Here is a 26,406-nt window from a genome sequence, read left to right as displayed (position 1 = left end):
ACAAGCTAGACAAAGCCCATGATGACAACATAAGGATAACCAGACCGAGCGGAACCGGTTTCCTCGCTCTCCCGGTTGACTCAAGTTTTCCCTCAGCGTGGGGGTCCAAAAAGCGGCCCCCGAAATGCTACGAATACTACGGTTTCCGATCGATCGATATCACACACAACTTTCCGGTACCCGGTTTGTCATTAGGAAGTCCTCAATTCCTTTTAGGTTGATTTCCGCCACTGAGATTTCCTCGTCCCGGTAGCTGGTGCCTGGTAGGATGATTGGTTTCGGCTGCTGGTACAACCGATCTTTGTCCTTTTCCTGTTCGATGTCCGATTGCTGCTGCTGTTGCTGTTTATGTTGCTGCTGAGGCTGGTGATGGTGCTGCTGCTTGATGGTGAATGAGGAACCGGTCGAGTTCATCGGTATCAGCTCCTCCTGGTGAATGTCCGTCAGGCGAGGATACTGTGACGTGGAGTAAAAGGGAATGAAAACATGAAATGCCCCGAAGAACACAGATTCAATAGAAGCAAATCTGCAGTCCTGTCAAAAGTTGCAAGGGAGATGAAAAAAGGGTGAGTCCGAAGGTAAGCCACTTACCGGTATCAGATCGGGATCCTGCTCGTCGTCGATTGTTTCTATTTTCGTTTTCGTTTTGATGCTGCTACCGACGTTGTTCATCCATTTGGTGGTTTTCGTGGGTTTGTCCTTCTGGAGCAATGGAAAAAGAGGTGAATAAGACATACACACATGGATCGGATGCATGAAGAATCGCTTTCCTGTTCTCCCTTCCATGCACGTTGCGCTTTTTATTCTGTCTTGCTTTTAACCCTTACTTACTTTGGATATATCGACCAAAAGGAGCGTATTTTTCGACTCCTCCGTGTACCGCTTCTCCTTATTGATATTTTGTTTAAGTCTTTTAGATTTCAGATAAATTCTAACGATGATGATGATGATGATCAGTACAATGGTTAGGAACAGACCGATGAGGATGGGCGTCAGGAGGGTGGACTTGTGGTCGCCCATCGGTGCGGGATCTTCTGCTGCGGCCGGTATGAGCAGATCGGCGATGAAGATCCGTGGACTGTGACCCTTCTGATTGACCGAGTAGACGTAGAGCTTGAGCGAGTCCGGCTGCCGGGCGGTCGGGAGTTGCTGGCGGATCTGATCGAATGAAGTGACGCTAAAGATGGGTTCCTCGGCGTTGGTGAAGTTTATGCTAGAGATTGAAGTTGCATAAGGGAAACCGGAAGTTGAAGAAAGGAAACGGAATAAGCTGATGGACGATAAAAGCACGAACGGTTGCAATTTTGCTTACCTGTGACCGGGGTATCTCCTGGAGATCATCTCCAGCACAAACGATTGCTTGAGACCACCGTCGTACCCTTGGTGGCAGGAGACCTCGAATGCATTGGTGAAATTGCGCCACGAACAGTTGATGACCGACGTCGGTAGACCTGTGCGTAGTATGTGTAAAATCAAGCAAAGATTTTTGAAATCAAATCCGAACGGATGAGTTTTCTTGTTAGCTTTGAAAATAATTTGTGTAATTTAAAACATACAAGACGAAAATATAATACAACACTCATGGAAGCAAAAGTTTTCTAACCGATTCGAACCGAAGGAAAGGGTTTAATAGTGATTAAAAAGATCAGAACAAGGGTCGTTTAGCTTGGAGAAGAACATCCCTGTTGATTTGTTCTTGTTGTGACCTCATGGGGTGTAATGGTGATGGTTTATGGTAAATAATACTCCGTATTTAGAACGATTGCTGCATTGAAACCAAAAACAAAGCAGTGGACGGCATTCATGCAAAGGTCTGTTCAATGTTAGCCATGAATGACAATTCTTTCCTGGAGACAATGCGACAGCAAGGAAAGGAGGTTTGCTCCAGCGTAAAAATATTATTCTTCATCGATTGGTAACCTCGTAGCGATGCAAAATGCTCCCGGAAGCGTTTTGTTATCTCGGAATCGAGGGACAAACAAACAAACAGAAATCAGTATTGTGCTTCACATCTGTTCAATCCGTACCGGCAGCAATCAGGTGGAAAATGCACGGTTCAGCCATCGTGCCGATCTCGTTCGTGCCCCAGCACGACAGTGTCCCGTAGTCCTGCTCGCTGGTCGGCGTGTAGTGCAACTGGCTCGTCGTGCCATTGTTGGAAAACCGCTGCTGCTCAATCTCCAGCACTTCCTCCGAGTTCTCGAAGCGCCAGTAAAATTTGCTGAAAGTGGAACCATCATAAACACAGGGGAAACAAGAACACGGAGGAGAAGGATGGCACCTCGGTTCCTCACGTACCTTGCCAGGGGATGCGTGATGATGTCGCAGCTGACAGTGATTGTTTCGTCCAGCGAGACGCCAATGCTGACGATCTTATCAGTGGCACATAGTGGAACATCTGTGACGAAGAGGAGAAAATCATACAATAAAGGGCGAGAAGAATAGAAAGTGAGTAGCTATAGGCGCTATGTATACGTCCCGTGATTATTATCAACAGTGCCTAAAGCAAACACACGTGCATTTAGTGAAAAAATGGACGATATTTTCCATCCAATAAAACAAATGTGAAAGGAAGCAAAAAAGGGTGTTTATCATATGAAGCGATCGCTTGTGCCCTGAATATGATTGATGGACGTGCGATGGGTTGCACGATTATGTACATAAAAATCCATTTATTTGACGTACAACAGAGCAGACCCATTTTGTGCAGAAGCTGTTTTCGAATATTGTGATGGTCTAGTTTTACGTAGGAATAAAATATACACTCTACCTACATTTGATATTGAGTATGATCTCGTTGCTTAGCGTTTCTCCCTCGGAGTTGAGTGCCCCGCACTGGTACGAGCCGCTCGAGTATCGTGTCACCTTCTGTATGACCAGACTCTGGTTGGAGCGAACGATTTTCGTCGACGACGAGTTTTGAGGTAGTTGCACTCCCTGGAATGTAAAGCAGGCCAATAAGGTTAAGCTTTATGCATCGATCTGAAAGTATTTCATCCCATAAGGAATGGTTTAAACATTTCAATTTCACCAATTACATAATTACACGTTTCATAAAATACATAACGTATCGATATTAACTCTACAGCATCAGATCATCCGGGTAAATCATCATACCAGTGGAAAAATTGGAAATGGAACGTACAGAAATGTAATTCAATGTAGGCATTAGCCTCGAACATGCTTCAAAGCTGAAATGATGTACTTTTTGTGACCAACGGAATGCCGATGACAATCACGTTGGGTAGATTTTGGAAAACGAGTTTCGCGGCCGTCCCTTAACGAAGGATTACTAGCGAGCGAAAGAGAGTAGTATGCATCAACGGTAATGTGGGATGTCGACTGTGAGAGAGGATGAAGCACAAATTAAATCCGCACTGGCTAACCTTTCTGCCCTGGGACTTTCAGAACTACATGAACACTACTTACATTGTGCAGCCAGGTTAGTCTACGCCAAGCCGGGTTTGATTGTATCTTGCACTCGAAGTAGATGTCGTCGCCTTCCTTGATGTCGTCCATTGCTAGGGTGGAGCCGAGATGAAGGATAACTACCGGAGGATCTACCATCAAGGTTAACCATGAAAAAAGAAGAATAAAAAAAAAGAAGAAGAAAGGATCATAAACGTTGATGAGGTTTGCCAGGAGATAATACTCACAGTGCACGCTGATATTTTGGAAGTGTTCGAGGAAAAGTCCCACCACCTTCGGGTTCTGCGCCCGACATCCGAGCAACCGACCATCATCCTCGACCGTCGGCACGAAGGTCAGCACCGAGACGGTGGTGTTGCGCACGGAGTGCTCCTTGATACGTTTCAGTGTCTTCTTGCCCTTCGTCCACTGGATGACCGCATTCGGGCGCGCCCCGGTCGACTGGCATACGATCTGGTACTCCTTGTGTGCGGCCAACGATTCGGTCGAGTTGAGAATTTTCACCGCCAACGGTTTTACTGTGGGTTTTTGGTTGGTTAGGTTTAGTCAAAACAGGAGGGAAAAAGGCAGTTGGTTTTTTAGCAGTTCAAAATCTCCCTGCGTTGAAATGCTTTCGGCAGCAGTTAGTTGGATGTCCTGTTCGCTTCTTTTTATGTTCTACACTCGCTGTTTTTTGTGGAAGCCCACAGCATAATGTTTCTCATGGGTGCTTGTTTAAGAATTGGTTCAGTTTATTTGAAAAGGAAAACCGGGATGCGTTGTTTGAATAAGCAAATCATGTTTCGCGTGCACTAACCGTTAAGAACTGAGTAGGTTCTTTTTTAATGATTTTTTTCCGAGGAACATGATGCACTAATGTGATAATGGAAATGAGTGAATACCAAACGATTGCGCATATTTCTACTTAAAAAATGCCCTGTCTGGTAATTTGTTATTTTTTTACAAACACTAACAATTATTCAATGTTTTGTAAAATGAGGCCACTGCCAATTACTGTAGTACGTAAAAATTGATGTAGTACGTAACATTGATTGTTTCCGTTTTTATGAATGAAAATATGTACAAGCATCCGACCCATGGAGTTGAAATAAATTCTGCAGATCGACGTTTTAAAATCGAATTTCTTCTCAATTGAAAGCCTCACGTTCGTGTCGTCGAAGCCGAATGGCATTCGGAAGTTGATTGTGCCTGTCAGCCAACGACGGCAGATGAGAAACAGATTGCATTTCTCGAGCGTGAGCACACGGTTTTCGACACATTCGTCAACCAGTCTGACATCGGGGTCATGCCTCATGACCACATCTGGAACCATTTGAGATGTTTTCGAGGGCATAAGTGTTGCCATGTCTGGAGCATGTGATCGGTGGCAATCGTTTTGCGAATTCCATTCGAAGCTGATTGACGGTTCCGAGAAGCTGCCATTTTTTCTGTCTTATCCTTTTCCTCCTAACTGCTGGTAACCAAGGGAAAAGATTGATGGTGGCACCCTTCGGCAAACGACGTTGGTAAAGTAGTAAAAAAAAATACTCGAAACTTACGGTACATATCGAGCACGAACTTGCTCGTCCGGGGCTGCATTAGCTTTGTGTTCGACGCCTGACAAGTGAATACCGAATGAAGATGATGCCGCTGGACGGACGTCCACAGCAGGCGATTTTCGATAATGTTTCCGGTGTTCTGCTCAATCTGATTATCCACCAGATTATCGTTGATGAACCAGAGCACGTCAGGCTGAGGCCTACCTGGAACGAAGAAAAGGTCGGAGCATAATTAGTACAAGCCACTATAGAAGTTTTGTTTGATACAGTAGAGTGTTGCGGTATAGCGGAGCGTTTGCTTGTGCAATTTGTTGTGCTGATCACTAACATTGAAATGCGTGAAGGAATCTTAACCATGAAAATTAACATGGTCTTGATGTAGAAAAATGACCAATCCAAAGATACTAGGAAAAAACGAGTCCAAAGGGGACTGTTGACATTGTTTTAGTAGGCTCGTTCGTCGGTTAGTGTGAGCTTAAGCATGATTTAGATTTCGTTTCGCGCCGTATACCTGTATATACAATAAACAAACTCTGAACAATAGAGATCAAGATCTTTTGATTTGCTGAACAGCCCCTTCGAACTACCGTATATAAAGACGTATGAGCTATTGTCTATATCTACAACAGTCATCCATTCATAGGTATCGAATCTTTGCGGTAGATAATCAGTTGCCTACTTAATCCGTTTGGTATTAAAAGCTGTCCGACGACGTACTTTGCAGTAGTTCTCCATCACTTGACAATCCTAGTATACTTCTGGAATTGCCTGTTGATGAGCAAAACGCTGTATAATCTGAGCTCTGGACTTCAGAACAATATTTCCACATAGCTTAGATACTGTAGGATTGTTCTCATCGTAGCTTGCAATGGCCATGTATCGCAAAAGTGCTGTGCGCCTTCAATTTATGCATACATGATTTAACACTAAAAAAGCGCAAAAGAAATCTTTTTGAAAAATTTATTATTTGGTAATGTTATATAAAAGCATGCTACCGACTTCAAAATATGTTTCGATCATGACAAAAAAGGAAATAGAACTATGTAATGACTTTTCTAATCAATACGATGAGGGAAGGGACGAAATATTAGCCCAAAAAATATGTTTGCAGAATGTATTCTGGAATCACATAAGAAATATTTGATTTTTTTTCTAACCCATACGATCGTTAGAAAGGGACAAAATATGAGCAAGAAAAAAAACAAGCTTGCAAAACTTTGGCAAGAGCACAGCTGTTTGTGATCGGTACGATTATTAAAGAACGGAAGAAAATGCTTCAGGTTTATTTTAAATCGAATGAGTGCAATGTTGCATTTGAATTAACTCAAAGCATAGAGTACAGAAACGTACTCCGTTTGAAAGGTATTTAAATTTATATGGCAAACTTCTAGCTGTTCCACATTGAACAAACATATCGACAACGACGGGCTCCTGTAAGTTCTGGCGCTCGTAAGGAGGCACAATGCATGCTAAATGGGTTGCATAAAGAGTCTTTTTGCAAGGCTGGACCGCAACATCGAACGTTGAAAATCTAAACATGACAAATGCTTCACTGGTAAAATTTTTCTCAAAAATCATCAGGTTAAGGCCACCATGGGCAGCATAGTAGTTTTGGGCACCCAAGCGTGTCTGCAGTATATCTCGTCGGATACGGTACGAATGCCAATAAAATCGCAACATAATGACATGCCTGTATCAGGTGTCAGGTGTATACGCAGCATTCGGAAGCCAGCCATCATGTCCTCAGTGCACGCATGAGAATGTTTAGAGGGGATTAAGAACACTTCGTAAAACGGATGTGGCATAACCTCACAACTTCTAGATACTGCAAAGATTTGCACATCCACTGGCTGCTTAGCTATTTGCGTGCTGATGACTGAATACTGGACACGGTAAGACACATGATCACGCACTTCAACAGTATTTTTGGAACAGTCCTTCACTCGAATCAAATGGCTTTCATCATCGTAGGTTAAAGAAATCGGGATAGTGGGATTTTTTTGTTTTAGAACTGGAACAAAAAGCAGTACGGGCCTTAGGTCTCACCCACGGACTTCCTACAAACTAATCTCCATCAATTGCCTCCGACAACTCGATCACGCTATTCCGATTAGGCTGCTGCTGCTCTTTGTTCCCAACCAGCTCTTCTATGTAAATTTCAGACATATTGCTATTCATCGTCCTTTGTACACGGCAATGCCCTGTGATTTCGAAGTAGGAATTGAAACATACGTATTTACATCAGCTGTATTGTTAACGAACAAGGGTTGAATTGAGCGCAAGTATTCAACTCACCTTCAGAGAGTAATTACACGATGCCGGCAACAGAGTTAAATTGCCAAAGACTGTGCACGTTTAATTTAATTACGATTGATGAGAACACCACGCTCCAGCGTGTCTAATCTTGTTCCAATCAGAATTTTCAACTGTCATTCAAGAATGAAGCTGGGAACACCATGGAAACTGAAACAACAGTTCGGTTTAAATTGTACGTTCAATAAACATATGCAGAAGTATACGCGTATTCAAGTAGCATATTCGCCAATCTTTTGGTTCCTTCAAATATGAATATGCTTTTTAGTTGAAACAAGCTGTAGAACCAGCTTTTGGAAAAGTTCGTTCGGTTTAATGGATTTTAACGGTCATTTTTGTTTTGAATGTTGCGGTTATTGGACTGTCAAATTCCAGATGGATTGTCACATTTTATTGTAAACATCGCAGTGTGATTTGTTTTCCAATGCTCTAGGTATCTACTGGGAGCACACATTTTATTGGTCAAAGTTTTGTTGAGTGCAATTTAATGGCAAACTGAAGTGATAGTTTATAGCATTTTGTAGTGAAGTTTGAATCTAGCCCACTCCGAAGATACCGATTATAAGAAGTATAATTTTTTGCATGGATGTATATACCTGCTGAACCATATTCCCCGTGTAAAAATGCGCAATATTATATCGTCAACGTCCATAGAAAAGTAAAAGGCTTCGTCCTTGATGAACAGGATTTCTTAGCATCGCCACTTGCAGTCAATGTGAAATTTTTATGTACATTTATTGTTTCGCGTTGCGCATTTTTCCACCATCCAGAGAAACTGCTCTATGCTCTGCGCCAATCGAAGTTATGATGTGGAAAATAGACCAAAATTCCGTATATGCAGCGAAATGGAAACGACAAAGATTTGCCCGCGCGTCCGGTTAAAGATTCATTGGACTACCAATAGTCAGTATGCAACGAGTTTTTTCATCCAGTTCTAGCTTAGGTTTTCTTAGAATTTTAAATCTATCCTCGGCAGGTTGGATTCGAAATGCCGGGCATTCTGCTCGATTTCCGCTTTCAGCGAGTTATTTTAATGCAGGTCGACACGTCGCATTTCATTGGCAAGGTACAGCCAAGGTAAGAGCTTTGATGAATTAATTTCTAATACAATATTTTTACATTTTAAGTTTTACATTGCTCTGTCCCTCCTAATTTTATGCCCGGCCGCTTCTCGGCCGCCATCTTCTCCTTTTTAGTGCATATGAACTTTCATCCGTCTCGGTTATTTTGGTTGCATTCGGCTTTTTCAAGGCTTACTCCACTCCTTCGACGAAATGGTTGTGGTGTCAAGATAATAAACTTTGACGTGCTAATGTACGCTTCGTAAGAGGCGAGAAAGAAAATGCTCATGCCATCCTCGCGAAAATGCTCGCCTCATGGCCATGGCAAACACTAAACAAGAATACTGGCGACAGCATTTGCGTACAATACTAATATCGCATAATGTTTTGGTTTGCTTTTAGCTTTATTCTTTTCCTAGGATGAAAATCCAGGAATTGAAGTGATGGGATAAAATGGTAAAACATCAACTATCCACCATAATGACAGAGAATTTCGGTGCATTCTTTGTCGTATAGCCGGCGAGAGGTAGTTTCCGGCGATCAGACTCCATCTAAAATATTCAACTTTTTATGTTGCACTATGTCGTGAATTTTGAATTGAACTTTTCCCCTTCATTGAAGAAAACAAAAAAAGAGACAAGGCAACTTCAAACCAACCCTTCGAAGGCAGAACAACCAACACTGGCCAACAGTCTCGGAGCAACAGTTGTGCTCAAGTCGACTAACAATCACGGTGGATTCGATAAGATTGATTGATATATAATAGGATCGTTAATGAGCTTTTCGTTTAAACTTTTTTCCGACCTCTTTCACAAACCGTTGTGTAGGTTAGTTTTTGTCCTTTCTGAATTTTAAAATTGGTATCTTCGCTTGCGTCCAACGATTCACTTTCACGGTTTAAAAGTACGCCGTCGGTATCATGATGATGCCTTGGAGCTTGATACAGTTTGTGTAAGCACGGGGCTAACACCTATAAGCCTTCTTCCTATACCACTCCTATTTCGTAGTATTAAATGCATTCACTACTAATGAAGGACTTTTTAATGGGTTGAAAATGTAATAGAGAAAAAAGTCACTAGCTATTTTAAGAGAAGTAGAATGGTTTCTCTTCATTATTCTCTTTCATAAGAAAGTAAGTGGGAAGTAAAAATATCATATAGCATTGACATTGATATCGTTCATTTCACTTTCTTTTTCCCCCACAGTCATTACATTGATCGCCCTGAAGTGATAAAAATGTCAATACACGCTTTGCTGCAGTCCAAACCCCGACCGAAAACTTATGAGAAACAGACGAATTCCCGCCGGATGCCAATGCCAAGGATAAATTACCTCCAACCACGCGGCAGGTCAGCATTATATCATCTCCTTCCTCCTTTGGTCCGATTATTGTACTATTTATGACGCGTCCCCAGCGGTCCAGGATCACTGGCTGCGATGGCGGTACTGTGAGAAGAAAGAGAGGAGAAACGACATATGAGTGTATGAGATCGGACCCTTCACCCCTACGTTAGGTCAATATTTCTTCGTAGGAAAGAGTTTTGCGAACGTCATTCGGTGAGTTTACGGTTGTCGAATGGATCACGTTCTCACTTGTCGTTCAATAAAGATGCACACCGATTCAACGGGTCTGTTCACGTATCTTTCTGAAAAAGTATGCCACGCTTATGCCAGTTTATAAATCTTGTTAACCACATATATTCTCCTCCCCGTTTTTGCGTGAAGACAGAATCCTATCGAATGGAGGAAAAATGACTTTGTTCGCAATCACTCGAGGTGCTGCGAAAAGCCGGGCGAAATCGGACAGCTAGAATTGCCTTCCATCAATGGGTCTGATAATGGATGTGCGCTAGAAGACGGAAAACGAATGCTTGTGGACGCTACCGATGCATGCATACTTACTAATCACGGTGAGATTGAAGCGAAAGCTTTGTGTTTGGCTATTTTGGAAATCAACCCTGCAGCGATAAATTCCCTGGTCATGGCGTTTAATTTCCTGTGAACGCAGGAAAAAGTTTTCAATTTACGGTTCATAGGAAGGAGGGAGAAAAAAAAATGGAACAGGTTAGTGAATATGAACGAACGTTCGGTCACGGTTGGAAGATGTTCGACTTACGTTCAATTCCAGATATGCTGGGTCACTTTCGATGATGTATCGTGCCCGAGGACCGAACACCTGCGGGGCCGACCAGTGCTGGGCGTCATTGAGCGATTTACCTCGTACGTCCAGGCTAGGATTGGTGGGGTTTAATGTTTCGAAGGAAGGAAAATGGAGCGCAAAAAAGAGAAAAAGTAAAAAAAGAGAGAGAGAGATAGAGATCAGACATTGTTTACATGATAAAAACGAATCGGTTATCATTGAATGTTATCTATTCGAACGGCTTGTTTTTGTAATCGCATCGAGTTCCGCTCGAATATGTGAGATTTAATTTATCTGACGCAGAAAATTAGTTTTTCATTGGTTTTTAGTGAATGTATATCAATTGCACATAAAACCATTTCTTTTGTGAAAATATCCTGTAAGGCACTTATACGCCATTCAACTGGCTAAAATTTCGTGAATTTAGCACGTAGATTTCTATTTATGTATTGTATTGTAATCCATGGGATCGATTTATCATTTAGTCGAACCGAACACGAAAAAACGTTACGTCAAATCTTACTTCGGTCTCGGCGTGCACTCATCGGAACAATCAACATATCCATCCGTCCAGTCAACACAGTGGTCATGGGTCGTTCCCTATCGGAATCCTTTTTTTTATCACGATTTAATGGAAAACAACGTTCGGACAGTACTGCTGTTTAGGTAGACACTTTAGACACAAACGGCAGTCTCCGTGGGTTATCGTGCTGTTCGATGCCATTCGCTTTATCGCAATGAACATTTTCCCAAGCGTATATCCTGACGTCGCTTGGCAACAATAAAAAATAATCGAATACATCCCTGGCTAAAGTGGAACAATTTATCTTCCACTTGTTCTCGCCAGCAAAGACAGTGTTGTGTGATATCCTCGGTGGTGGTTTGGCAAGCTTACACGCGACTGGGCGCCTCCATGTTCTGTTCATGGTCATAACGTTATTCCCAGCTGTTTTCCTATCCAATCGCAAGTGTATGTACGTTCAGTGTGTTCGTACTCTATGTTGTTTTTCTCAATCGCAATATCTTTCCATCGCCTGTTTGGGACAGAAGCTGGATTTGAGAGCCCCGCTTTCGATATTGCAAGTCTTTTTTAAACTATTGGAAACAATTTATATAACAAAGAAACGCGACTATCTAAAGTACACTTCAGGAATGGCGCTATCCGAAGCTATTTCCAATCCGACGGTCCTTCCGTTTTTTTTATAAAGGTTTATTTTTATGGTACGAAACAAAATAGATGTTCGTCCAACAGTCCAACAAACGTCCCAGCTGCCGTTCGGGATATGGCCCAGGATATATCCCAGGGACTTCTGAACAATGAGATAATCCGTACCAGTTGATAAGGAAAAACGGTCTTTTGTCTCGATCGTAGCACTTTGCTCTCGGGCGATCGGAATTGACCCGATTTCCGGTCGTCTTTTGTTCCACATTTCTCTTTCGCGTCCCCGAAATCGCAGTTTGCCGCAAATATTATCCCCACGTTGTCTCATCAGACAGTTACTGTCATATTGTACTCATTGTTATCGGAGAGTGAGTAGGAGTGTTAGAAATGAGGTGATGACCACAGCAGACACACACACGCCCATTTGCTCCTTTTTCTGCCTTTAGACGCACTGCTAACTTTATCTTCAGCGGACTCCCAAATTCTGTACGCCAGTTATTTTTATTTCTCAATGGTTCTACCGGTTACCATTTACTTTTTCGGATTCTCTGGAGTTGCAATTATGGAAAAGTTTTTTCAAATGGGAAGGGAAAACTGGCCAAATGCTACTAGACTGACCACCATTGGTTTTATTCGTGTTTATGGCAAAAAACCAACCGGACACTTACTACCCTTTTTTTTCTATCTGCCTTTGACTGTTGCTCAACTATCCAGCTAACATTTCACCCTTAATCGTTCTTCCTTTTACCCCTATACCACCATCATCGATTTCCCGAGATTGGAGATTGCAATGGTAAACGAACTGTTCTGTTCCGATGCTCTTGCTGGATGAAATCCATAAAGAAGTTGTGTCCCAATGATTCTGTAGAAATTGTTATTATCATTTCCATTTTATTTTGGCTTTTTCAGCATTCCCCGTATCTCTGGTAGCCCAGGCAAAAAGATACAATTGGTGCGACTCTAAAGAAAGTGCTACATCTGAAAGTGCTACAGCCTGAGGTCCGGTCGGAACGGATTGGTGACTTGTGCTTTTTAGGACCTTTCTCCCGTATCCTGAGTTCCCGGGGTGGAAAGATCTGCTTTGCAATTACTCCGAGTTGGTATCGTAACAAAACATGCGGAATTGAACTCACCAAAGGACATCGCAAAGTTCTCGTGAATGCCGTATACGTTCGTGAGCATGTGAGTATATATTCCCTTTCCCCTACTTTTTATTATCAGTGCAAATATGTTGTAAAAACGAACGCTCCTCGGGAGGGTCATGCCTTTAAATCGCCACCTCCCTTCTCTCGCTTGTGAAGCGGTTGGGTAAATGTGTGGAGAATTATTTTCGTCAGATTTATTTCATTCTAGGCCGACCTCAACCAGCTTAGTAATGGTGGTCGAAAGCAATGGTGTCGAGTTGGAAAAGTGTCAAAAAATTAATTTGTTGATTCCGAAACAAGCATTTGCCCTGGTGTTGTACTGGACATCATTGAGGTTAGAAGTCATGCAATTTGCAGATTGTTTTGCAGAAAGAATCTCTACCCGAAATCTTATAATAACCCTTTCGCAACGTACAGGTAGAGGATTGTGGTCTTAACAGATAAATGTAAAGTGGATCCTGGGAAGTATTGAGTTTTGAAGGGTCTCAAATTTTCTTCGTCCGTTCAGTGTTTTCGCGTTATTAAAACTGATTTTATGATACCTATTTTTCTCATTATCTTACTTTTTAATTGTATTTAATTTGATTACTGCAACAATTATTAAACACGTACTCAACGTTGTTTGGAATTTGAAGAGCATGGTTTATTAAATATAAACTAATTTGTGCTTGTTAATATTCATTTAAGCGTACGTTTTAATGTGAATTTATTGCCTTCAAGCGTACTATATTGTATATTTTCTCTTGCACAATGTGTTATTTTTTCGTTTAATGTTTTAGATAACAAATTGGTCCCGCGACAGCGGAGCGGTAGCGCCGGTTAGAAAATCGGCCCATGAACGCCGGGGCTCACCACCTCGACGGCGTGGGTTCAAATCCCAACCGAGACTGGACCCTCCCATGTACGAGAGGACTGACTATCCACGTACAACATGGAAACAAGTCTCGTAAGCCCTTAACACCTTGTTGACGGGAGACGAAGATCTTCGTCTGTTTTTTACTCAACGTTGAGGATGGAAAGACGGACATGTACGTTGCACGCATACCATTGCATAGTCGAGCATACGGGTTTTTGGTTCGTTTCGTCGTATCCGTTTCGATCGGTCGTTCGTTACCGGAGCGGCTGGCCCCGGTGACAGCAGCTAGTTTTGGGAAAAAAACGCCCGTCAACAAAGTGTTAACGGGCAGGCATGACCAAGAGGTCGTGCCACCAAGGAGAAGTTGATAACAAATGCCACTGAATTACGCATGAGTTCTTGAAGTAATACGTTTCATGTTTTTTCAAAAATTCAAGATTCCGGTTCCGAAGCAACTGCGTTTTTTCTTTGTACGAGTGAAAAAGGAATCAACCTTAAAACTTTGTTCTATCTTAAGCTCATCAACTTGTTGCGTTTTAGCGACTGCAAGAATGCAGAGTAATAAATTTCCTTCCATATACCTCCTACCCATCGGGGCCGCAAGAAGAACACACCATGGCATGGTATGTAAGACCTTGCTCGCGGGAATGCTTGTTTGCTCCAGTAAAAAAAGAAAGTTTTATTGAATAGTGAAATATATGCCCAGCTCGCCACGAACGTGACATCCAATCGGAAGGACGGTACCAAAAACGTCATTGCATTTGTTCGGCTCATGCTTTTCTACCAGCTGGTAGGAACTATAAATATCCCTGCTCAATAGTGTATGAAACTATGTGACTGTGTGGGGTACAACGTCTTGGGATTGAAGAAACGGGCCCCAGAACATAACCACGGCCGGTGGCATTTTGAGGTGGGATTGCACCAAGCAGCTGCAATGCTACGCCGGAAAAAATGGAAAAGAAGGTATCTAGGACGAAAGGATTTATGGTCCCGTATCATTCAGCAATCCATTTTAAAGCCAAAGGCCCACAGAGAACCCGGCATCGGTTGCTGTGGGAATGCATTCGGCAAAAGTGAACGGGATCCACAACGTGCGAGTATAAAGTAGGATATTTGCCTCAGAGATGAGCTAACCTGGCTTTTTGCCAGCCGGTGCTTCATCTTTTCGTGGTGTACTCCTTCCGTGCACATTCTGTATCTCCACCGGATTGTACGAAAAAGCTCGTGACCTCTCTCTGCCTGTTCCAAGAAGCTGTAGCATTGTCGCAGCAGCTCTTCGGTGGTGTGCACACGATTGCGCCCAGCATTTGCCGCATCCTTTTTCTAGCTCACCAGCGCCAGCGCGTTGACTGCAGCGGTGCATCTACCCAAAGAGCACAGTGAACGGGTTGGACGTTCAGACCGGGTACAATTTATACCGGTTTTATATTTCATGAGGCGTAAAAGGAGTTCGCTGGTATTACCGATTCCACGTGCTTAATGCGACGCTCAATTTAGTGACTTCGATGGATTCGCTTGAAATGGTTACCATTGCGACAATTGATTCGTAGAATGCTCGATTCCCACTACACTGATTGGAATTTAAAAATCATATGGAAATACATATAAAAAATTATATACGTTGGCTCATTGGTAGAAGACACACTTATATAAAGATTTCCAGTTAAACAAAGCAATAGTTAGGAAAAAAAGTTATACCAATACCTCTCGGAAAGTTCAAAATGGATCCTAAAAAGACACCAAAGTACTTCGCCATTCTTTTCAAGTGGAATTTCCAACGTTCGTTTGTTGACCGAAGTTCTTTTTAGTATTCCAGCATAAAAAAACGCTTTTTCCGAGCGCTCATTCTTGAAGCAAAACAATTTCATGTGTACGACGGTTCCTGGATATCACTTACCTGTACAGTGGAATGCCAGCGTTGTCGCGAAACCACAGGACCATATTGATTTTGTCTCGGTTCGACGCTAGAAGCGGACAGTAGAGTATTGCCTGATGGTCCTCGATTGCTTCAACGTCCGTGGTCTTGACTGCAGCCGGTTATATGTTGGGTTGAACCATGCGTCGTTGGCAAGGACGGCGAGTTTTCGTTGCATTGAAGGGGAAAAGAGAGACACGGAAAGAGATAAATTAAGTATCGATCGATGGAAAACGAAGCTTTGAGATTTGAAAGCAAGAGAAAACGAAAAATTCTGTAAACGATTGATGGTCTGATTCCAAAGTCATTGGAATTTTAGAACAATTTTCTAAACAATGAACAACCATTATGTGTATTTGCGTATTTAACGGTTCCAACGAATGTTTCATTGGTGGAAAAGGAAACAACTTTTATTCCTTTTTGGGTGTGGACATATCCTTCGCCACCGAGGGCAAATGCAAAAATGGATATGGATGATAACAATAAAATGTTATAGTTCGCTATAAAACATCCTTACAGTGCTGTCTTCATACGGTGCGTATGTTTACGGATTGGACAGCCAGAAAGTGCTGAAAGTTTGGACTTAAGGGGGTGCACCCACGGGGAATAGCGCGGAGTATGAATCCCTCACCCGAATTGGAGAAAAGAAAAAATAGGCTCATGCAGAAGGGCATTACGCGGAAAGGCGCTGGGGGTATCGCTTTGGCCCCGCCACATTCTTAGTGGTCCTTCCTGATTTTTTCAATTTTCCGGTTACTGTTACTGCAAACGATTTCCCTCTCCCCGGACATGTCCAGAATGAATGCAGAGTGTTTTAAGGGACGTACCCAAAATACGTGTTCATGTTCGGGAGGAGAGCAACGGTGAGAGAGAGAGAGAGAGGGATTGACTTTAGCTGTCGGGACACGGTCGTCAAGTATTTTTCGCAAGATCTCTTTTTATCTTTGAATAACAAGTATGAACGGTGGTAGTTATCCAGAGAATGCCAACGATCAAGAGGAATATATAGAAATACCAGTGTTTTGTGCTTGCGCGCTTCGGGAAGATCGGATTTCGCGTCGCATTGGTGTTTGACAGAATCGTTTAAGCTTTGTTTGTTACTGTCTCGCGTCCTTTTATCAAGAATGCAGGGGAAGGTGTTGCAGAATGGTTTTTCAATTTAATGAGCTCGTTGTCGGATGGTAAGCTTTTATCTCTTTTTTGAAAACCTTCTTTTGCTGCACTTAGTAAAAAAGAGTCGGCGTTAAATAAGCTTTTCTTTATTAATAAATGCAGCAAAATGCATCACAAGTAGGCTCCTGGCGGCAAGAGAAAACCTAGATTTGTCCCAATTGTTTGTTTAATTTGTATGCTGTCCGATGGAAAACCGAATTTATTCGCACTATGCTTCGGACGGGACAAAGAGAAAGCTTTTCCCAACAGCGACTGTCGGTTGCCAGTGCTAACTGTGTTAAAGGCTGGATATAATTTAATTTCTCCGTTCCGGGTTTTATCCTCTACTTTCCCCCTGGAGTCTTAACTCGACAAGGGAAATATAATTTGAAGGACTCGGTCATAGCGTTACCCTGGTAGAAACCAAATTTTCCCAATGCAATTAACCGTTGGCAGCTTCAAACTTGAGCGACCCAGAGCTCCTCGAGAGGTGGCTTCTTGTTTTGGAAGTGATGCTGGGTCTATAGTGAGTGGGATCGTTCGATAGAAAGCGCACGCGTACGGTTCGGTAAGTCGCATTCAAAACGATCACCCCAAAAAGATGGTGCTTATCGGTGCTTGTGCAGACCGTGGATGACCGAGGACGGCTTCAAAAGTTGAGCAAAACAACTCGTGACAGCATTCATCCAGAGGCGAAAACCAACGACAGCCAGTCCGGCCAGTAAGTGCAAGAGCAGTCGAAACAATTTGAAAAGCGTTAGCATTTAGTTTGAAGAGAAAGTTTGGTCGACTCAGAATCAGTCATTTCCGTCCATCCCAGTAAGTTATTCATAATGGTTAAATATAATTTGTTTCCATTAGTGAAAGTTGGTTGTTGAAATTAATGGTCTCACCTCTCTTCATGAATGGACCGAAAATTGTCCTTCTCCAACACCAAACGGTTATATTTTCCACATACAAAAACGCACTGAAGTGATAAAGGAGTTCTACTAATTGTTTCGAGCAACAAAGTAATTCCGAATGATATGAATGGCACATTATTGATTATCCTTTTTTCACAGGAGCTTCATCGGCTCTTGGGTTTATGATTACGAGATAGAGGTGCAGTATGCTTTTATGCACTTAAATATTAGAAGTATAAAATTAGCTTAATTATAACTGTCATTATTGTTTTATTGAGTATTTCAACATATTTTTTTCAAATATTGTAAAAATCAATTAATATTTAGAAGGAACTCGACAGAACATTCAACATCAATAAGACTGAAAAAAAAAGTTCCTCTTGTGAAATAACACACATACACACAGGGAATAAGTCTTATAAGCGTTTAATGGGTAGGCATTGCCGAAGACATTCGTTATGTCAACATAAGTAGAGAAAATAACGGTCTGGTATTTGAAAAGTATAAAAAAAACTCCTCACTTTCAAGTTAGGATGAGCTGTACACATTTCCCACTGCACACATGTAGCATACTTGTAGTGCACAAAACCAAGACTGCACCATGACTAGATTACATCTGCGAATCGACACTTTATCCAATTATCAGACCATCCAGTCTTCTTTTGAAGAACTTTGTGCTCTTGATTTAATCGAAAATGATCATACTGATGGCATATTCGATGTGTTAAATGTTTTACGTTGCGCAATCCTTTGAAATGCCGCTCCGGCACCGAAAAATGTATGGGACGGGTATTAAAATACATAAGAACGAATCTCAATTGTTCCAGGTACAGTAATACATACGATACGGGAGAAGGAAGTAGTAAAAAACTGCCTCAAAGCGAAAGACAATCAGTCAGTAAGTCAGCAACCAAGGTTAGGTTGAATGTAAACTTCTTGAGGTTTCGTATGAGAAGGATGAAAAGAAAATCCCTAAGAAAATGGTTGAGTAACTCGTTGGAGACTCTGGTATAGCGCGTTTACCACGGCCGAAACTCGAAGAGCCATTATAAAAATGAACATCTAATCATGTAATTGCAGAGTTCCGTTATTATCCCATGCTATGAACATGAAAGATAAATGAACACTTTCCTTGAAAAAGGTAGAAATTTGTAAACCACATAACACAACAGGTATAACTACGTGAAGCCCAAGACGCCACATCAACGACGACGACGAGTTGTGTGTAATGTGGTGTGAGACGGGGTTTATTAGATTTCAAAAGTTCGTTACCGTTGCCGCCAATTCTTATTAAAACATTTTTCTCATTTCCAACTCATTTCCCGGGACAACCCACGCTCGGAAAGGTTTCACCGTACGCTACGTTTTCGGTGCCTTATGTTTCGCCCGCCCGAGAAAGAAGAAGCCGCACGTATACGTTTTTGGTAATGTTTCGTATTATTCAAGAGAACCTCGTTTTTCCACGAAAGTAAGCGACAATGTGATGCGTAGGAAGAGGTTTGTCGTACCATCGGGTGTTGTTGGAGTTTGCAGATAATTTTCAATGTGAGTAAAAATTGCTTATTAACATAGGTTGTTACAGCGCGTTACAGGTATCGCACTAAAATTAAACTTTCCTGTTTTGATATCCCAGTAGATGACGAAGAGAATAGCTGGTATAAGTGAGGAATGTAAAAAAAAGTATGTAAAAAAAATCCGAATGTATTATTTGTTAAAGATTAAGCATTAAACCAAATTGAAAAGTCCACGACTAGCAATAAGAATATCGATCGCTTGGAACTCAATTTCAATCAAACGCCGCAAGCGAGATAAGTCTTGCACCATCATCCGGCTAACGGATGGTACAATATGAAATTCCACGAATTGCGCCACAGTCGCCCGGGTTCACCTGATAAATTTTCCGTTCATCTCTTCCAACCGGCAGATTGTCATCACTTCCACGTCGATGGCATTTTCGGTAGCACTTCAATTTCGTGCTAGAAACCATACGAAATTGCTTATCGAAAAACGGCAATCTCTTTGTTGCGGCTCAAAGAGAAATAGTTCGCTTTCCTTCCCTTCATTTTGTAGGTGCATTTGGCACTTTGTGATTGAATTTTGTGCACGCGAGTGCACCGTTTGCATAAACGATCCATCGTCTCCCGCCTCTCATCTGTTGTTGTGACTAGTTTAGTTTTTAAGTGATTGGGATTGATTATGATCATTTTCGTTAAATATTTATAGGGAGTGTAAAATCAAGATGATACTTCTCCCCGACGTTTGCCGACCACCGGACCAGCTTTTGACTGTGATCGCTAGAAAGGGTTGCTGAAGGGAAAGTTGACGGGGGCGGTAATGTATTTTTTTACCCCAGACCTGAAGGGTTTCTTGCCCCAGCTTCATTGCCTCAGTACATACAACATTATTGCAATATTATTTCTCCACACTTTTTCCTGAAAAAAGCGACAGAAAATCGGGTCGATTGTTGATGGAACTAAAATTTGCTTGCTTGTCGGTAACATATCACGTACGAGATTATCGCCTTTAACCAGGCTGGGGCATTTTTGAGAGGTTTCATATAAGTTAAAATGGTGGTTTCCGTAGGTTGACGATTGTTTCGAACCATATGTGTTTGGAAGATTTCATGATTTTGGATCCTGTATGTTAAGAAGAAGTTGGCTGAGCTTTATACATTGCCGAAGGCATTTTTGAGATGGTTTTTCATTATGACGGAAAAGGAGCCAATTTTTATTATAAACCACCAGGCGCCTCCACCATTCGTAAAGCAGTATTATGTTAGTTGAACTGACCTTGTCGTCCTTTCTGCCCTTATTAGACGAAAAATTTATCTTTCATATTTTCTCAGAAGTTTTCTGCCAAACGCGATTGACAGATAAATTCCTTCCTCAAAATCGGAATCGGGCACGACCGGTTCCGATTTTCTTTCGACTGGAATTTATATGTCAAAGTGGAGATTTGTTTATTTTTGCTCTGTTGTTCGTCACAGATTTTTGTCATTACTCTAGGATGAACAATACGCTAAATTCATACATGAAAATGTTCAAATAACTGCAAACCTCATTTTGTGGAACTTTGCGTTATTACACGAGCGGACATCTTTTTTATGTCAAATGCCCTGCTAGAGCCTACATTGATAGTAAAAGTCTGGGCAAAGAAGATAGATAAAATCCTCGTATAATAAGGGTATTAGCGAGTTCTGCGAGCACCAAACACGCATCTAGCCTTAGAGTGGTAGGAATTTGCCGAGTTTCTGATAAGCATCGGTGAGGGGCGGTATGCAAAGTTTGTTGGGTCTGACCTTACCTTCGCAAAAAATTCCCATGACATGGTGCTCATATTTTCAACCAACCAGGAAGTTGACGTGCGAGTGCTTATTGAAAAAACATAACCTAAAAGCGAGCGATGATATAAAGATCTGCTTTTTTCACCGATCGCGCAATTATTTCGCCATTGTATTTCGATGACTTTCATCAACGATGCTGTGCTGATGCGATTGCCTGAAGCAGACCAAGAGTAGTGGTCGGTCTACCTGATATGTGAGTATACCTGTACGGATCGATGCATACACTATCTAATCATTCAGATTCTAATTTTTATTTTGTTTTAATTCAAATGTGACTACACTGCACCCATAAAGTATGTACACAGCAGGCTAAAACAGCAACAAAAGCCATTTACTTCGTGAGGGACAATGATTTTAGAAAAGTAAACATGAGGGAATGTTCTTTGGACTATCCTCTTCATATTGATGAAATTTGGACGCGATACGAGTTAGGGTTTCCGAGATATGGTCAAAATTGTGCCACAGCACCCTAAAAACGCACCAAAAAAGTGAGTACACAGCCCACTATGCTTCATCATATCTTGTATTGCAATCAGTGTTGCGAACGGTGACGTCCATTGTCATTCAATTGCTGACATTCATTCTGTTTGAAGCTCTACATTCAAATTTCGTTCATTCACTTGACCGTCACGTCAAAAAATTTCATTTGATACGACGACATTTTCTTGGTGAAATCATAAGACGCTAATTTTTCCGGGTGTCAAATGATCTAGTTAGCATTCGAATATTCAACTGCACATAAACCTATCATACGAATGTACTGGTCTTGTCTGCTATTTGTGCGTTCGCAAAGCAAGTGCTAAAGGTTGTAGTTCAAATAAAAAAAAAACGGGCAAAGAAAATATTAAGTAAGGTGAGTACAGTTAAGTGAAAATAAGTTGAATATCATATTAAAATTCAAAAACACGCAGGGTAGCCATCTATACATAGAACATAAAAATAAACGAAAATGTCTACTTCGAGAGGAAAGCGCAGCTTCCGCGAAATCTTGGTAGAAGATTGCGTGACGTTGGAGAATGGGGTTGTTTTTTTTGTTCCATTTACCCAGTCAATGGATGTAAATACCGGCAAAAGAGCGAAAAATATGATCCGGGGAACTTTATACGCCACATGCGATCGGAACACCCAGCGTTGGCAAAAACCCATGGACTCATGCAAGAGGAGAATGAAGTACCGGCCAAGCGTAGAAAAATTGCCAAGGTCCCTGTAACCATTGACCGACAAACGCTACTAGAAGGTATGGTGAAGCTGGTCTGTACCCATAACTTACCGATACTTTCTGTCGAATGGGAAGGTTTTGGGTTGATATTACAACCAATTTGTGATGCATTAAAGATGCAGCTAAATCGCCCAAACCTTGTCGTGTCGAAATTACCGATCTCGTAAAAGAAAAGCTTATTTGCTTGAAAATTGACAGTACAACTCGACTTGTACACATCCTTGGAATCAATGTTCAATTTTTTTATCCGGAACAAAAGGATATCGTCATTTACACGATCGGTAATATAAATTCTGTTTCTATTTTTATTTTAATTTAATTCTGTTTCTATTTTTATGGAAACTGTTCTTAGAGTTCCTGTTGGCTTTTATTATTTGATTGGGATGGTTGAGCTCAACGACAGGCACACAGGAAAATTTCTCAAAGCGAAAATCATGGCAATCCTCAACATGGTATGAAATAACATTGGAGAAGATTTTTAGGTGACGTGTGGTAATGGGGCGAACATGATCGCCACTGTGAAACAGTTGCAGTCTGAACTATCAATTTGCCCGCTCGATGCAGACGACAGCAACGCGGTTTCCGACGAACATTTAGATTGCACGGAATCTATTGAAAAGGAGTTTTCAAACACTATAACGCTAGTGAGATGTGCCGGTCATACCATGCAACTTTCGGTTACCGATGTCATCAAGGCATTCGATGCCGAGATTCGTAAATGTACCTCGGTATCGAATAACTGCAGGAAAATTAAATTAAAAAATGTGAATTTTTGCTTGATGATGATGCATTTAAAAGATTAAATTTCATTTTTAGACTTGACGGAACTATGGGAGTTTATAAAAGAAAATGTTGCAGCATTTGAACCTGTCTACATAGCCACGAAGTGTATGCAGGCTAAACATACCTCGCTCAACGATTTTTGTTTGAACTGGATGAAGGTTATTATGGAAGTTAGGCTAATTCAAGGAAATCGATTTGTTGAACCGCTAACACAGGCCCTTAAACAAAGGCTAATAGTTCTGAAGGAAAATATCGTATTTAAGGCTGCACTTCTAATTGACCCGAGGTTCAATTACCTAAATTCTAGATTTTTCAGCCTGAATGAAAAGGATGAAATACGCGTGAGTATTACGCTTAAAGTTTCCACCTTTTTTAATTTATGCATATCCCATATCGACACTACTTGTTGAGTTATAATTATAAAAATTCGTATTTTGTTTATTTCTAGAGCTTCATCATCGCTACATCGCAACGCAACTGATTTTGATATATTTTTGACCGAAATGTATGGAGGTTTATTGCCTGAAGAAGATGTAGAAACAGCAAACACATCCCCAACCAGATTCGTTCGACAGCTGAACGCATTGGACTTGGAGGCCCATCAAAATTCCACATTTGATCTTTGGCAATATTGGTTGTCGCGAAAAACCACGCACCCTGAATTGTATGAAGTTGCGGCAATACTTCTTGCAGTTCCATCGAATCAAGTTTCAGTGGAGTGCGCTTTTAGTGCACTTGGGTTGGTTTTATCCGATAAACGGACTAAGATGCACGATGATACGCTGGAGAATATTTTGTTGATTTAACTCAACAAAAGTTTCTTTGAAAAGATTCTTCCAAATCTTTACAAATGGAATAAAGAAGATATTTGATTTGTGTTTGCACTAGGAAAATATGTGATTTAGCTATAAGCATGTTCATAAATATAAAATTTCCAGTAGTGTTATTTGACTGGATTCCTCAATATTTTATAATTTTTTTATTCGGCACGATAAAAAATAATTTAATTTAATTAATTAATTAATTTTTCTTTTCGAAAATAATTGTTCCTCACGAAGTAAATGGCTTTTGTTGCTGTTTTAGCCTGCTGTGTACTTACTTTATGGGTGCAGTGTATTTTCCAATCCCTTGGATTTCAAACATCACGAAACCGGTTCAGTAAACTAATCACGTCGTAGAGCTTCAGGTCGCCTGCATAAATGACGCCATATTTCTGAAGCTTGGTTTACCACATTTCGCTTAATATTGGTGAATCTGACAACAGCCCCGTTAAAGATGTCATGTTAATATTCGTTTATCAATGAATCAATATCTATGGAACATCTATTCATTCACCAAACTAGTCAACATTTTTTCATTATAACAACACCAGTCCAATCTTTAGATTATCTATTCACATAAATTTTCACAAAAAAAACCTAGTTTTCTACAAAAATGGTTTCGTTTATTACGGTGGTAGTAACATTCCTTAGCCAAGCAAGGAGGAATAACAGTTATAAAATATGCTGTATAACGAACGCAAGTTATCTTGTACACAAATATCTCCCTAATGGCCATTATAAAATCTCAATTACTCACCAAAGTTTTCCTTCTCATTGCGAGGATGCGACCGAACCGGGCCAACAAGCAATAGCAGCAATTGTAGCAGCAGCAGCGTTGGTGGTGGAAAAGGCGTCCGGTTTGATGGGAAACCGAACGGCCTGGGGGAGGGGTGAAAGGTGTCGCCCGATTGAGACCGGGACTGGCGGCAGTGACGACCGGAGAAGAAGGTCCGTGACGAGCTGCGAGCGCTGTCGTCGCCGCTGCAGACTACCGGTACCGTTGCAGGATGTTGCCGAACATCGCTCGCCGGTCGATTAATGGTCATTGTTGGCGGGCTCGGTCATGTTTGATTCCGGCCTGTCGTTTCAGCATGCATCGCGTCCCGGCTGAGTAGTGACTGTTGGCTGGCTTTGGGTTGGTCGATTTTGGGTGCTTTTCCGACACACTTCGTCGGTTGCTAGTCGTGATGATGATGACGTTTGTGCTGAGTGGCGTTGGGACCAATGCATTTTAGCTCACTGAAATGGCCCCCCCTAGTAAAGGAACGAGAGCAGCTCTCATTCAATTTTGCGAAAACGAGCAGACGAGAAAACACTGACGCTACAACGCACACCAATTCGAGCACTACTATATTCCAGATGTTGAATACCACACACTTCACTCGAGCACACTTCTCGAATACCCGTTTCTCACGCAGCACGAAAAGCACATTCATTCAGCACCGGTGGTCGATGAATTTATTTTCCTTTTTATTTATTCAAATACACTCACACATACACATACATCTACACTTGTTTTTCCGCAAACACCGAAGCGAGGGACTAGAGAAAAACCACCGGTTTGGCGCTAGTAAAATGATTAATTTGCATTCACGATGCAAATTGCAACCGATCCAACCGGGCAGCTTGTGTTATTAAATTGTTTGATTACGAGCTATCTACTTTTCTATTTGTTTTTCTACTTCCTACTTTCAACTGTCCGTTATCGTTGTTATTTTCGATTGATTGCGGTGGAAGTTTTGGACTAGCGCTCCATTCGTCTTTGTTTGAACAAAGTTCTACTTGTTTCATTACCAATTCATATCCACCGCTCCCCGGTTCTGCTGGATCGGGTTTCTCCTACGGATATTTTTCCACCATGCTCCATTTTTTCATCTTTTTCATGCATCTGGCTCCGACTGCCTACCTTCCTGCGGTTTGATGGCGTTTTTTCGCCAACTTACTAACCAAACTCACTGCTCCTGCATGGGGTTATTTTTGGCGGTTTCCTGTATTCCAACTTCGCAAGTAAACCACCTTCTCCACCTCTTCGGTCGGTTGTTTTCATTGACTTGATGAATATTTCATCGCACACCAATTCCGCCGCGGGTTTCTCGTTTTCCTCGAACTGCAAAGAGCAAATGTAAAAATGGTTTCAACATTAATTTTGTTAAAGAGGTCTAAGGTGTGCTAACGCGTGTGTGGATATGTACGAGTGTGAGAAACGAACATATACTAGAACGGAACACAGGGGTATAACATAGAAAAAAACCTGGGTATGTCGAAAGTCCTGCGTCGTTTGGAGGGATTGGGAGTGTTTTTGGAAATTGTAATTACGCTACAACAATATTGTGGTTCCATTGTGAAAGCGAATATGCTTTTGCACCGTCTCGCTTCTAGTGCAGCGCTGCTTTTGTGGTGGTTGGTATACAAAACCATGTCTATTCGCCATGCGTTCCGCAAGACTAACATAGAAAAGTGAATTTAATTGTTTTGTTTCATTGACAGTTTTCCCCTTTTCTTTACTCTATGCCTCTTTCGATACATTTTGGTTGAGGCTTTGGACCAAGTTCAAATAAAACGTTCTATTTTATGTTTAATTCCAATGTTTCGCGAATATTTATCTTTGTTTTGCCCGTCGTCTATGT

The 26,406-nt window shown here is 41.5% G+C and overlaps 1 protein-coding gene across 1 annotated transcript; it reads right to left on the bottom strand.

Moving 5' to 3' along the window:
• Positions 1 to 46: 46 nt before the first annotated feature.
• LOC131290367 (uncharacterized) lies at positions 47 to 24,825 on the bottom strand. The gene is made up of 15 exons (XM_058319520.1): positions 24,537 to 24,825; positions 15,542 to 15,671; positions 10,458 to 10,572; positions 10,244 to 10,337; positions 9,674 to 9,787; positions 4,968 to 5,171; positions 3,657 to 3,947; positions 3,430 to 3,560; positions 2,775 to 2,937; positions 2,299 to 2,398; positions 2,028 to 2,221; positions 1,313 to 1,451; positions 832 to 1,213; positions 592 to 702; positions 47 to 456 (listed from the first exon to the last, which is right to left on the bottom strand). Exons 1-15 carry the CDS (start codon positions 24,823 to 24,825, stop codon positions 160 to 162), a joined length of 2,754 nt encoding a protein of 917 aa, XP_058175503.1. The 3' UTR covers positions 47 to 159.
• Between the last annotated feature and the right edge of the window lie 1,581 nt (positions 24,826 to 26,406).

The sequence above is a fragment of the Anopheles ziemanni genome, chromosome 2 (assembly GCF_943734765.1).
Source record: "Anopheles ziemanni chromosome 2, idAnoZiCoDA_A2_x.2, whole genome shotgun sequence".
NCBI classification, from domain to species: domain Eukaryota; kingdom Metazoa; phylum Arthropoda; class Insecta; order Diptera; family Culicidae; genus Anopheles; species Anopheles ziemanni.
The sequence above is the reverse complement of the archived record's forward strand: the minus strand, read 5'-3'. Positions and strand labels throughout refer to the sequence as shown.